At 39.9% G+C, this 13,586-nt stretch overlaps 2 protein-coding genes across 4 annotated transcripts; one reads left to right on the plus strand and one right to left on the minus strand.

Moving 5' to 3' along the window:
• Nucleotides 1–103: 103 nt before the first annotated feature.
• On the minus strand, nucleotides 104–6,098 carry LOC138611660 (E3 ubiquitin-protein ligase RNF126-like). 2 transcript variants are annotated; one of them, XM_069684843.1, is made up of 9 exons: nucleotides 5,953–6,098; nucleotides 4,975–5,033; nucleotides 4,815–4,875; nucleotides 4,501–4,739; nucleotides 3,979–4,047; nucleotides 3,798–3,867; nucleotides 3,339–3,420; nucleotides 2,813–2,928; nucleotides 104–1,174 (listed from the first exon to the last, which is right to left on the minus strand). In XM_069684843.1, exons 1-9 carry the CDS (start codon nucleotides 6,025–6,027, stop codon nucleotides 1,022–1,024), a joined length of 924 nt encoding a protein of 307 aa, XP_069540944.1. In that variant the 5' UTR covers nucleotides 6,028–6,098; the 3' UTR covers nucleotides 104–1,021. The 2 variants fall into 2 exon arrangements, with proteins under 2 accessions (XP_069540944.1, XP_069540943.1); XM_069684842.1 differs by having other exon boundaries at nucleotides 3,339–3,432.
• Nucleotides 6,099–6,743: 645 nt separating this feature from the next.
• sugp1 (SURP and G patch domain containing 1) lies at nucleotides 6,744–13,428 on the plus strand. Of its 2 annotated transcripts, none has more exons than XM_069684602.1 (14): nucleotides 6,744–6,852; nucleotides 7,416–7,584; nucleotides 7,712–7,812; nucleotides 8,125–8,373; nucleotides 8,531–8,654; nucleotides 8,749–8,849; nucleotides 9,268–9,391; nucleotides 9,488–9,813; nucleotides 10,093–10,199; nucleotides 10,441–10,618; nucleotides 10,742–10,848; nucleotides 11,565–11,710; nucleotides 12,619–12,748; nucleotides 12,890–13,428. In XM_069684602.1, exons 1-14 carry the CDS (start codon nucleotides 6,834–6,836, stop codon nucleotides 12,914–12,916), a joined length of 1,908 nt encoding a protein of 635 aa, XP_069540703.1. In that variant the 5' UTR covers nucleotides 6,744–6,833; the 3' UTR covers nucleotides 12,917–13,428. The 2 variants fall into 2 exon arrangements, with proteins under 2 accessions (XP_069540703.1, XP_069540704.1); XM_069684603.1 differs by having other exon boundaries at nucleotides 8,161–8,373.
• The last annotated feature ends 158 nt before the right edge of the window (nucleotides 13,429–13,586 follow it).

Here is a 13,586-nt window from a genome sequence, read left to right on the forward strand (position 1 = left end):
TAAAGGTAAAAGTCAAAAAAACAAAAAGACATCAAAGCCCAGGTGTCCGTACCCGGATACTGAAGCATTTTTAGACGGCACATTATCCACAGAAACCTCATGATTTGTTTTAGCACTTTATTGTGACTGTACGAAAACTCAGTAAATAAAATAATAAACACTTGTTTTGTGAAACACATTTGGTCAGTTCCGTAGAGGTAAGATGATCCCATGCCGCTTTTTACGTGTCGTTTTCCCTTTGACGTTGCTCAATTTCTATCTCTGGCAAGAGTTCAATAAATAAGGAGGTTTGGAGCTGTGTGGATCTTTACCTTGCTAAGATACACCAAGTACACTGGATCAAGCTCTAATAAAAAGAGAATCTATTAAAACAAAAAAAAAGTCTTGTAAGACTCAATCAATGCAAAAAAAAAATCTCCCTTTTTTGTTCAGTAGTTTCCCCAAATTCACATTCTCAACACCAGACTGAATTTTGTGCAAAATAAAAAACAACTGTGCAAATAAATAAGACTGATGGATACACTCGGGTCCCTTTACACGAGGTGCGTTTGATCCGTTAGCTGTACAGTTCAAAATGAGTTCTCTATCTACACATCTATGTACTCTGCACCACCACAGGAAAGGTTGTTTTTAAAAAGAGCATTTTGTCTTTTGATTATAAAATGTGTCCCAGCCTCGTGGCAAAGACGTCGCCATCAAACAGAAGTCCACTCTACTCAAACTCTGCTCCAGTTCATGTCACAATCCCACCTTTACTATGACCATTCACAGCCTCTCTGGAGCCTCTTCCAACACTCCCACCTCCTCAAATACCGGACCCAGCGTCCGTTCAGCACAGGGGGAGGAATGATGATGTGCAGTCTGCGACAGATTCAGAGTTCACCTCCGCTCCTATCGTCCCCTTGGATTGAGACAGACAGCCGTCCTGGTCTCAGCTGCACAAAGGAGCCGCTGTCGCCTGTGTCACTTGTGTTGTGAGGTTCTTTCAGATGTGAGGTGGCCGTGTCGGTGAAAAGAAAATCTACGAGTTGCTGGCGGCATTCTCGTTGCTAGGTGAACTGGGGGAGGAAGAGGAGGAGGAGGAGGGAGAGAAGTTCATTCCTGATAACCCTGGTGGGTCTGTGGCTGTGTTCTGTCCGCTGAGACTCTTCCTGCACACAGGACACGTATCATGCTGCAGGAAACAGGAAGAGAAGAGACTCATGTAAAACTCTGAAATTCACAGGACTGAACACACATTTCAAAGGGATGTAATTGGCACAGATGTGACAGAGATAACTGACTATTTTGTGGTATTGGGTAGTTTTGTCGTTAGGAGGAAATATCTGTGATATGTAAAAGTTCAATACCAGACGAGGAAATGACGTGCAGAAATAAGCAATACTGAAGTGTGCATGTTAGTTTTAATGATCAGTTCCTATGTTTTTGTAACACTTCCCTTTCACCTGAATCCAAAATAATTCCAAACAGCAGAAGTGCTTGTCTTTTTCAGCAACCATATTTTCCTCGCCCTCCTCTCCTTCCTAAACCATCAGGCTACCTCACAAACAATCGCTACCAAAATTGACCAAACTAATCTGAGAATAGTTGAAGGCATGCTAGGACTTCGTCTGATTGGCCAAATGTTGTGAATGCATGGCACAAGTACATACAATGTTTTTTGGATTCATTGAATTTCAGGGAGCGTTTTGCATGTTTTTTATTGTGATTATGAAGAAACTGTGATTCACCGTGCTGCCATTGTTGTAGTATTTGGTTGTGCAGCAAATTTGATGGATTTGTGTTTTATTTTTATTTATTTTTTTGTGTGCGTTTATGGATTCTGTTTGAAGTATTTGGTGGTGTTTTGGTATTTGGAAATATGTTCTTATTTTTGATCTACTTGTCCTCTCAGGGCCACCATATGTTTCCGCTTGTTAGAGACAAAACTGACCAATCACAGTATGTTCAATAAAGAATCGGGGGTGGGGGCTGCAGCTTGATAGCTCAATAATGATAAATAATGACAAAACGCTATAAGCGTGGATGTGATTGCATTTGTATAAAGGTGTTGTTACAGAAATGACTAAATAGATATTATCGGCACGTTATCGATATTGTGGCTTGAAAATGACGCATTGGCAGATTTTCCGCCCATAAAACGTCACTTTAATTCTGCCTCAATGTTCGATGATTCCCTACAAAAACTTGACGTAATGCTACAACATTAACCTGCGCGCGAGTGTGTGCGCGCACTGCCTGCACCTCGCCTCTCCCGTTAAGCGTGAAGAAGGGTGCAAGATGTCTGCAGTATGGCAGTTTTTGGCCACAACAATGAGAGTAGGCATGATATCAATTCCACTACAGGGGAGACTTGATGTTCTCTGCAATTAGGTGGGGAAAAAAACATGTTCCTAATATCATGCATCTCTATCAAGAATCATTCTAATTTCTTTGGTTGACATAAAAAAACCATCTGTTAACTGCTCAGCAGTATCGCAGCTTAAGTGACAATGGAATTTTTTTTGTGTGCGAAATTAAACTTTCCTCTAGTGGTTTCTTTAAGTAATATTATTGTGTTTTCAAGGTGTCATCTAGTCAAATTTTAGACATTTTTTCTGCATTGCCAACATTAAGACAAAGTTTGGTTCAAACATACCCTACAGCCAGAGCAAAATCACACATTAGTTTTTGAATCCAAAGCCTTGCTGGTGTAGGTGCCACAAATGAACTACCTCCATCAACGTCTGATATCAATCATGCAGATCTGCTTGGTAAATCTATGACAAAGATGAAGATGAGATTAGAATGATCTTGTATCAAGTATACATACCTGCTCCAGCCACGGGACTATACAGTCATTGTGAAACAAATGATTGCATGGCAGTTGTCTAACATTCTCCTCAACGCTGTAGTCTTCTTTGCACACAGGACACTCTAAACCAGCACCTGCACAAACAGAAAACAACATGCTGTCTCTGTGTGTCTGTGTGTGTGTTTGTGTGACACGCAGGGTCACAAGGGTCAGCTGCATGGAAAACTGTGGTCCCACAGATTCTGTTTATTTGAGTTGAAGCAATGTTCAGCAAAGTTCGGTTAAATTCAGGCAGTTCACTGTACTACTAACAAAAACATGATTCAAAGTGTTATGATAAAGGCCTTTGCAAAAGGTTTATTATTATCATTATTACGAGGTGTGCTAAGATGATTATAGTGACGTTAAAACCATCTGATCAAAAGGAAACCTTTTCACAGACACAGACTCAAAAAAGCCCAAGAGTTGCTTCTAGTGCAGAATAGATGAGAGACAATGAGTGAGGAGCAGTAGGTGGGAGACTGAGAGAGATAAGTAGACTTACCCACGTGTTCCTCTGTGATGGAGATGGTTGGTAAACTCTTTATCCTTTCCCTGTCAGCGGGAGGGGGACCCGTGTTTTCAAACTGGTTTAATAACTACAAATAAAAACGAGAACAATACCAAACAAATGGCTCTTCTGCATGTACACAAGTTTTCTTCTTTTAATAAAGACATCCCTTTTCAAATTCTAGCTCAACTATACATTTGATTAAGAATTAATTCAGTTGCAAAAAAACTGCTGTTTATTTATTGTCAACACTTCCTGGATCCTGGTGTCATGATATTAAATGAATCATTCAAAATATCATGAATTAAAATCTGTATGCAATAAATTGTCCTATTCCTGGGTCACTTTTAAAAAGCCCCTTAATTATTACCAATTCCTGAATAGCCCTCCTGGGGATCACTAAAGGATTATCTTATCTTATATCCAGTGTACAAAAAATAACACTTTTTATACCTGTGTTATGATAGCATCAAGTCCATTGGCACCCCAGGCGTAGTCCATTGGATTGGAATGCAGCATTCCCCTGCAAGACAAGAAGGTGGTCAACCTAACAGAACAAGACTTAACACATTATCATCTTAGTACTTAATATAATAAAACAAGTTAAAAATGGACCCGTTTTTTTTATACTCACCATGGACCCATCCCGATATTTGGCATGGCTGTAGGTGCTATAATTCCATTTACTAGCTGCTGGATAATTCTGTATCAACAAGAAACATCACAAACAAATAAGAACTTGTTGAATCAAACTGTAAAAAATCTACTGTCTCACCTAAACTGCACAAATTGAAAATGTCTGTATATAAAAATAATTCTACTTACTACACTTGATAATTGGTAATACTAGATAGAGTTGTTATAGAGTTATTTATAGGAATAGCAGATATTTTTTAATTAGTTCTGAATATTTAATATCTAATATTTGTGGGTAAGACACATAACATATAAGAACAAAAGTTATTTTTATGTACCTGTTTGTTAAGCAAAGTTCTACATTATGTCTGGATGTAACACATCATGTCACCATATTCTAAAACTGGAAACATTATTTTTCAAGTACATAGTATCATAACTTGTCAAGCATGTGCTATCTGTATTCTCTTGTTTCCCACAAGAACCTCCCTCACAAACTCTACTGCTGAAAAAGTCTCACCCCTCTAATGTAGGCACTCCTTCATGGCGGGTACCCTGTCGTCGAGGAACATGTCGACCCCGTGGTTGCCGTGCACTGTATCGTTGCCGTGAGGCCATTTCCCTTTCTCTCCTGTTTTCTGTCTCTCGGTTGTCCTCTGCGGGTAGCCGCGTTCGAAGGTCGAAGTTTTCATCAAAAATCCCAAGGGCGAACGGGCCGTACATGGAGGGAAATGTGAATAAGTGTTGATGATCCATGCTCTGGTAGAAAAGACAGAAGCAATGTCAACATCATAAATCATGATGCAAAATGTTTTCCTAAAAAGTCACACTGACCTCAAAGGCTGGGCGGCTCTGATCACTGGTGGAGGACGTGGATGCGGACCCATTTTCAGTACTGCATGAACACAATGGCAATTAAAAGTGAAAAGCTAAGACCCAGAAATCTAAATCAACATGAAATTAATCAAATGATACTTAAAAGAATCCTCTGTACCTTCTTTCCTCTGGAAGTTCCTCGATGAAACCAGACTCACAGCGTGGACAAGTGTAGTCCTACAGTAAAAAATGCATGCGTGATTATTTAGTACTTAAACACTGTAAAACAAACATGGACACAGTTGTATGTTGTTTAGAATGTTTGTATTGTGCCATACTGAGAGGTCTATCTCATATCAGGTCCACCATCAATGATATAAATGTGTAGAAATGCCTCTAAAAATAACACGATTCAACAGAACCAAAACAACCGCCTCTATACATAAATGACACATTGTGAGCATTTATAATTAATGAATATGATCGTCTTGGAATACGTTTTCACACAGGTAAATCAGCTGACTGACTGCCAATAAAGTAACTGTTACTGTAACATTCAAGAAGCTTCCCATGAATGGCTTGACAACAGACTGCTGTGGCAGGCACGCGGGCTGTTGCCACAGCAGCAATTTTGATACTGAGATTGGCTTTGGGCAGAAGTGAAGTGATATTACGAAAGTCTAATTTGACTGTACGGGTCAAACACAGCAAGACAACAACAAACCTTAAGAGAAAGAAAATGGAGGGCTGAAAATCATTCAACCAAACCTAAAACATGCTAGTACCCCCTTGACACAATCGAGATCTGACTAAAAAGTGAACCTGAGCTCTCTTCTTTTAGCTTGCTTGCTGAAGCCACCAGTGAGACCTCGATCGGCCAAGCTAGGTGATATTTAGTTGCTATTATTAAAACGCGATATAGTTGAAGTTATATGTCTAAGACAAGGTCATAATGCGAGTGGACCAGCCAACTTAAATACTACCACTTAACTGTCACATCGGACAGTTGTTGCCTATGGGGTTAGCTAACTAGCGTAGCTGAACAGCAGCATTGAGTCGACGTGACTGCGTGTGCGCCACAGAAAGACACACATAACACCATACAAGCCCAAATATATTTTCTTCATGTAGACAAAGGGGTTCCTTGAGTACTTACCGGTAAACGCGGACTAATCTCTGCTGAACACCGGTGACAAAAAAACCGGCAGGGCCGTGGGGGAGCTTCAGCCATTTCTAAGCAGGAGAGCAGTTCGTACGGCACGGACGGGTAGCAACAAGGGACAACAAAACTCGCGTATTGCAATGGGGAGGACTCGGTGGGACGGAAACATACGAACGCTGACGGAACGTTACCATGGCAGCTAGTAAAGAATTACCAGAGTATGACTTCCGGTTTAATTTTTCCCTTCAAATAAAAGTGAGAAAAATCTTGCATTGAAACACCCCATTCATGATCCATTCATTCGTATCATATATACACGGAACATTTAATTGATTAATTTGAATCGTAAAGCAGTTTTTGAACTGTAGAGGCCACTTTTATAATACATTGACCAGAAGTAATATAAACCAAAAAAGGATAATATAGACCAAAAAGGGATTTATTTAGAGGGGAAACTTTACAGCGTGCATGTTTTCTCCAACAGTTCCTTCAGGGCTATTCGTGTCAAAGTAGATATATTAAAAGCTTATATCAAGGACTTTGGGGAATTGTTTGAATTTGCATTGTGATATTTATTGTTTAGTGCTATTTTGTGATAGCATAATTTAATTTTTTATACCAGAATTGATATGATGTGGGATAGGTTGATTTTTACATGGCTTTTATGCAAATATGTTATGTTTAAGTCGGTATCTGGGCCTCTGAATATATGCAGAGCGAATGCTTTTATTCTGGAGAAAATATGACCGGAAGTCTTGCTCTTTGTTTTGCTAGCTGACTCAACAGCCTCTAAGTGAGCTACTTCGACAGCAGCAAAGGCCTTATTGAGGTCTGTGAACGTTGTTTTCGAAAAATATACACCCCCTGCTACGACCATGGAGTCAAATGATTCAGGTAAATATAAACTATGAATTGGACTTGGAGGCTGGCGCAAAATATGTAGCATTTGCCTTAAATCGGTAATATAGACTAGCTAGCTTATGTAGCCGTGCGACAGCTGTGTTGCTAGCGTATTCAGTGCGCAACGTTAGCTAACTGTTTGCTAAGCGAAACCAGGCAGCTAATTAGTTATCAGACTAAACAATTGGCATTCTGTTTACTCAATTTATGTTTAATAACAACCTCCATATTCATAACTAAGCGTGTCGCCAGCTGCCCCACACCTCCCACCCAGTTCATATTGTTATACATATGTTATAAGTTGTTTTAGTTGTTCAAGTTAGAGGAGCCTTCTTGCTTGCTAGTCTGCTACATAAAGTTAGAATATTGACAGTGTACCATATTCATCTGCCATCTAGGGGTTGAACACCAGAAATGTCCAATATTTGGGGCAAAATTATTCGCATTTTGAGGGACGGATAGGAAACCAATCACTACTACATCAACTGCCAGCTCTGCAGCTTATAAACGTGTTTTTTGTTGTTGCATATTGTATTTTTCCTTTTATCTTTCAACAGGCAGAGGAAGTTGGAAATCTAAGCCTGTCCTGCCCCAGAAAAACAAAATGAACATGAATATTCTTCGTCAAGAGAAGCTGATAGCCCAGAAGAAGAAAGAGATTGAGGAAAGAATGGCCGAGCAAGCAAAGATGAATGTACAAAACATAAGCAAACCCTTGCCTCCAAGGTAAGAGAGGACTGAAGGCTTGGATAATATGTCTGATATATTAAAATTCAGCAGATGGAAATGTATCATAATTTAACCCAATTACAGCAAAGTACATTTAAAAATATAATGTCCATTCTGTTCCCAGTATTTCTCCCAGTCTTCAAGGACCATCCTCAAACAAGTTTATAAATGATGGAAGCTTCTTACAGCAGTTCATGAAGATGCAAAAGGATAAATCCCAAAATGGTGAGAACCTTGGACTGCATAGTTCTGCTTAAAAGGTTACTTTCATGTTTGGTTACATCCTCATCACATGTAGTCTATTGCTGTTGAGTTAAATTATAAGGTCACATATCACACAGCAAGAGGAACCTTGGAACACTGAAGAATAGGAGGGCTTATAGTTTCTGTTCATGATGTAAAAGATAAGATACAGAGACTTAAGGCTGTGTACAGTACGTCCTTGACAGCTGTACAATTTCATGGGGGTTGTGCTAATAGAAGAGGACACTCTTGACACAAGGAAGCCATTTTTCTCCTGTTTCACACTCTTTCTAGGTTCAACCAATGATACTAAAACTCCTTCAACCTCAGCCCCATCGCCAGGAGGAAATGCACTGCAGAAAAAGAGCATTCTTGTGGGCAAGCGGCCTGGCCTTGGAGTCAGTAGCATGCTTAGTCAGTTCAAGAGCTACTCACAGACCAAGAAGAATCCTGTTCTCAGCCAGAGGCCGAGTGTGTTTTGTTCTCCAGATGATGAAGATGAGGAGGAAGAGGTCGATTACTCCAGATTCTTAGACATGAAAGGTAATTCAACACCTGTGTTTTTCACTGTATACCTGGACAGCTCCATCGCTTGCACTTTTAAGTGCATCGTCTGCCTACTCCAGTGGCACAGTTGCCTTGTCACTGGCATTTTGTCATAGGTGCCCATAGAGTAAATGTACTCATAGCCTGCTTAAAGTCTCTCCCCCAGAGGATTCAGACACCAGACTTATCATCGACAAGATGGCCTCCTTTGTGGCGGAGGGAGGACCTGAGCTGGAGAGAAAGGCCAGGGAGGACTACAAGGACAATCCTGTTTTCTCGTAAGTTTTGAGGACAATGTAAATCATCCAGATTTATTAACTTAAACAGGTTTTTGCACCCTCATCTTATTTTCTCTTTTCCCTGTCCTTTCAGATTTTTATATGATAAGAGCAGCTTGGAGTATCTGTACTTCAAAAATAGAGTTGCAGTTTTGAGAAACGATTTGCATGGACCCGAGAGTTCATTGGATAATGGTAAGATTACCTCTTCTCACACTTCGTCTTTTGCCCATTTTCTTTGACTCACATTTCTTCTTACAAATACTACAATGTTTTGACAAAACGGGTGGACAGTCAGTTCATATAGATTTCAGTTTCACTTATAGTTTCCATTTATCACAGTATGATATTATGACATTATTATTCAATTTACTTAACTTCAGACCTTTTGCTGCTGTATGTGGTGGCGCCTCTATGGGCTTTGTATAGTTTTTGTTTGTTACAGTACAAGTCTCACATTTATACAGTTCCCCATTCACCACCCATGTCCCCTTGCTCCTCCTTCCTCTTCTTATCCCCTATTGGCTCTAGACTGGTGCTGTGTGAGGGCCAGTTGAGTACGGTACAGTAGTTCAGTGTAAATTGAGTCCCAGTACTGATAGGCTGCTTAAAGTCTCCCCCCCAGTGGACGCGGAAACCCTGCAGATGGCTGAGAAGCTTGCCAAGTTTGTGTCAGAGGGTGGTCCTGAGGTGGAAGCCATCGCTGCTGAGCACAACCGAGACAACCCCGCCTGCAGGTCAGTCACTGTAAACAGATTGTTACAGTGTTTACTAGTCTTTACACTTTCTAGGCGGTTTCACCTCACACAAAATATTAACTGTCTGTCCTTCAGTTTTTTATATGACCACCAAAGTCCGACCTACCACTTCTACAAAGAGAAAATACAGCAGTATCGTGCTGCATCCTCGCAGAGCTCCTCACCTTCAGCAGCAGATACAGGGACACACATTCATCGGCCAGCCGCAAACCCATCACTTGGAATCCCTCCACCGCTGAACCTCTCTCTACCAAAGATTCAGGAGACAGAAACTCCGCCTGTCAAACGGAAGAGAAAGAGTAGATGGGGGTCTGAGGATGACAAAGTGGAGTTGCCCATTCCTCCCATCATTGTCCCTCCAGAGATAACTGTTCCAGACCCTAACATACCCGCTCTATCTGGTACATTAACTTTTGTTTTACCTACTGAAAATATGTGCATACTTGTTTGTCCATTCTGAAAGAATTTAACTTAAAACCTAATCTGAGTTCAATCCTTGTAGAATGCAGAGTCAGTATGTTTTTTTAGAACCCATACCATTGTCTGAAATGTTCCAAGCCTTAAATGTTCCAGCTGATGTGCAGAGGATACTGTGATTATAGTCAAGAAATTGATACTGCTATCATCTTAAGTCAATATTCAGTTATGTATTTATAACTTTGTGCTGTTGCCTGTTTCAGCCCAGGAGCTTAAAAGTCTCGGTTATAAGAAGGGGAAGCCTCTTGGTCTGGTAGGCGTGACAGAACTATCCGAGGACCAGAAGAGACAACTCAAAGAGCAGCAAGAGGTATAAAAATAACAACTGAATATGATAAGTAGTGAAAAATAAACAGAAAACATTTATAGTTTCTGAACATGAATAGGACAAATGTTTTTTATCTAATCTGTCTTCAAGAAAAGTCAAAAGGCACTTTGGTGAATCAGGTTAATCCTACCACTAATTCAAGACTATTATGTCCTATTATCTTTCATCTTAGCATGTGTTCCTTACTGTATGTATGTGTTATGATTCGTCACTCCCTCTCTAGATGCAAGAGATGTATGACATTATCATAAAGCACAAGCGCGCGATGGCAGAGATGCAGATGATGTGGGAGAAGGCCATTAGAGACCACCAACATGAATACGACAGTGATGAAGAGGTGGACCAGGAGGCGGGCACCTGGGAGCATCGTCTCCGACAGATGGAAATGGAGAAGACCCGTGGTAAGGCTGACCGTCTCTAAGGAGAATTGTTCTTGCCTTTGCACCGCTAGCAGAGGTCGATGCTTGATCATCAGTTATATTAAGGAAAAGTGATTAAAACACTTCTTGTTTGAACTTTTCCAGAGTGGGCCGAATCCCTGACTGAAATGGGGAAAGGGAAACACTTCATTGGAGACTTTCTGCCCCCGGAGGAGCTGGAGAAGTTTATGGAGACCTTTAAGGCACTCAAGGTCAGTTTTCCTTCCCTTGTTCTGTCGCCTAATAGAAGACTGTGCTGCTGTAACTACTAGGATTGTCTTTATCCAGTCATCCTACAGGTCAATACAAATTAATGTGTAATTATGAAAGTTGTGTCCAAAGAAAATAAGCAGTTTAACCAGTTCTCTGCAGTTACACTTTATTTCTAGCTTGTTTCATACATCTCCAGTGTAAATTGTGGCGGCTATTACATCTGCTTTTCCACAAGAAGAGGAGCCACAATTTGGTAGCACAAGGGTCAGTTTGAAATGTCTGTAAACAGGATTATAGTCATTCATTCATCTGTTTTCAAGCTGCTTATCCAGGTCAGGGACATTGTGGTAACAGCCAGCTGAGCAGCCAAGACATCCCTTTCCTTGCAAACTTATTTATCTCGTCATGAGGGATCCCAAGGAAGACACTGTGATAGATGCTTGTTTGAGTCTGTTTCAGTCAATTCTGGAAACCACGCTTTATTATAAGTTTCATTAACAACACAGTAGAGGAATAGCTTGCCTCTCCTTCCCTCCCTGTGTTGTTGTGTGTACGCGTGACATATTCACTTACGCTTACAAACAAAGTCTCCTTTTAATCATTATAATTACTTCCAGTGTCGTGTGTTTTTACAGACATTTGAGACTGTGGAATGGTGCAACACTTCAGTGGTGTATGACATTAATGCACACGTGTTGGTCTTCTTGTCTTGCAGGAGGGCCGGGACCCAGACTACTCGGAGTACAAGGAGTTTAAGTTGACGGTGGAGAATCTTGGTTTCCGTATGCTCATGAAGATGGGCTGGAAGGAAGGTGAAGGCCTCGGCAGTGAAGGACAGGGCATCAAGGCTCCGGTCAACAAGTGAGCATTCTTCTTAAGTACAGTTTCTGTTATTGAGTCAGAGTCATAATAAAATGTAGTTCTACCATTTTAGACTGTTTAAATGTCTCATTTTTCTCGTCTTATGCACAGTATGTTTCAATGACATTACATTTGTTTATTTTTAGAGGTTTCCTCATTTAGGTGTAGATGCAAATTCGAGCCATATTCATTAATCACGGTAGTCTCCCATCAAATTGAACTGTCTTCCACTTTTTTGGTTTAACGGAACATGCATCAATTAAAGGCAGTAAGTGGCCCTTAAAAATGCAGTGGGTTAAATGTATATCTTATCTTATCAGACTGCTATATAGGATTTTTCCTCCCTGTGCTAAATTTTATCATACATGACCTCCCTAACACCTGCCCATCACAGTAAACAACAAAAGTTCAGTGGCTTCAGGGAAGCTTCCTTCAACATTTCAATATTTGCCGTTGTCTTCATACTTTTCATTCATCATACACTGTGAATGACTAAAATGTAATGAAAATAATAATAATATAAATAGTAATGACAAAGTCAACAGTAAAAAGTGCACAGCAGAAAAGATTTATGAGTGTTTATTTCCACCATTATTTGTCCTTTGCCGACTGTTAAATCTTTTTGTTTGCACATTATGAACACACACTCCTTACTATCGTACAAGTCCAGCTGTGCCACTACTGTTTGCTGTTCTAGAAAAATGCAGGTTTTCATAATTACACCTTTGCTTTGTTTTATTGTGACAACATACCAACATGTTTTCTGCGAAAGAGGCCTATATTTGAACTGGTTTTCTCTATCCAGATAGACCATAAGGAACAGTAATATTATGTTGGCTCTCTCTAATTACCATACAGATACAAAAACCATCAACTAACTGGGAGTGTCTCTGTCTGTTACGCTTTAGGGGAAGCACTGCCGTTGATGGAGCAGGGTTTGGAGTTGACCGACCAGCCGAGCTCACAAAAAACGACGATGAATATGATGCTTATAGAAAGCGGATGATGCTTGCTTACCGCTTCAGGCCAAATCCACTGGTAACATATTTTGTTTATTTTATGTTATGTATAATAACATATGTATAATAACCATAGCCATATTAGTATTCAACATGGTCATGTGCTGTTAGAATGTATAATAGTAGAATTTAATCTAGCGTTTCCTCTTTGTTTCCACAGAATAATCCACGGAGACCATATTACTGATGTAGATGACCATTTTTGTTTTAACTTGTTCATGTTTATTAGAAAGCGGATTTCTGCAGATGCCACAGCTCTGCTCAGTTGTGAAATGGACACTGTTGCACAATAGCAATTTTAAAATTTAAAGTGTGTATGTGGAGATAAGTAGAACCATTGGTAGATACTCCATTACGTTTTGGATTCATTTGGGTTAAAAAACAATCTAAAATGTTTTTCTTAAATAACAAATCACCTATTTTACAATTCATTATATCTATTACTGTAACAACTTCACATAAGTACACTTACATTGCCTGACTTCCGTTATGATTTCACTCTTCAGTTTGTTACCATCTTGTACCCTTTCAAAGCTTTACTTGACTTAGTGTTACTAAATAAGTAACACAGTACTGTACACAATCCTCTGTATAATTCTTGCATTGTCATTTTCCACACTGTGCTACAACTATACTATTTTTTCTTTCCTTTTACAATATGCTCCAGTGTTCACAATAAAAAAGGCCTTGTCACACATATGTCTTAAGACTACAGTACTCCTCTGTTCATTCACTGTTTATTAGAAAATAGGTTGTAAGATAAAGTTTCCTTGTTTATGATTACTCGTGTGACATTCACAGGTATTCGTCCAGTCATGTTGATAACTGCCATCAGTATTCATTTCCAAGTGGCTTGA

This window comes from Semicossyphus pulcher, unplaced genomic scaffold, assembly GCF_022749685.1.
Source record: "Semicossyphus pulcher isolate SPU_LCO1_2020_fin unplaced genomic scaffold, fSemPul1.0.p SCAF_7, whole genome shotgun sequence".
NCBI classification, from domain to species: domain Eukaryota; kingdom Metazoa; phylum Chordata; class Actinopteri; order Labriformes; family Labridae; genus Semicossyphus; species Semicossyphus pulcher.

Excerpts from the sequence above, each read along its gene's own strand:
- LOC138611660 (XM_069684842.1), bottom strand. The coding sequence starts at position 6,027 with ATGGCTGAAGCTCCCCCACGGCCCTGCCGGTTTTTTTGTCACCGGTGT. Across the intron at positions 3,433-3,797 it reads TTGATGCTATCATAACACAG|TTATTAAACCAGTTTGAAAA; the intron begins GTATAAAAAGTG and ends TTTTATTTGTAG. Across the intron at positions 1,175-2,812 it reads TAGTCCCGTGGCTGGAGCAG|CATGATACGTGTCCTGTGTG; the intron begins GTATGTATACTT and ends TGTTTCCTGCAG.
- sugp1 (XM_069684602.1), top strand. Across the intron at positions 7,813-8,124 it reads AAAGGATAAATCCCAAAATG|GTTCAACCAATGATACTAAA; the intron begins GTGAGAACCTTG and ends CACTCTTTCTAG. Across the intron at positions 8,655-8,748 it reads AAGGACAATCCTGTTTTCTC|ATTTTTATATGATAAGAGCA; the intron begins GTAAGTTTTGAG and ends CTGTCCTTTCAG.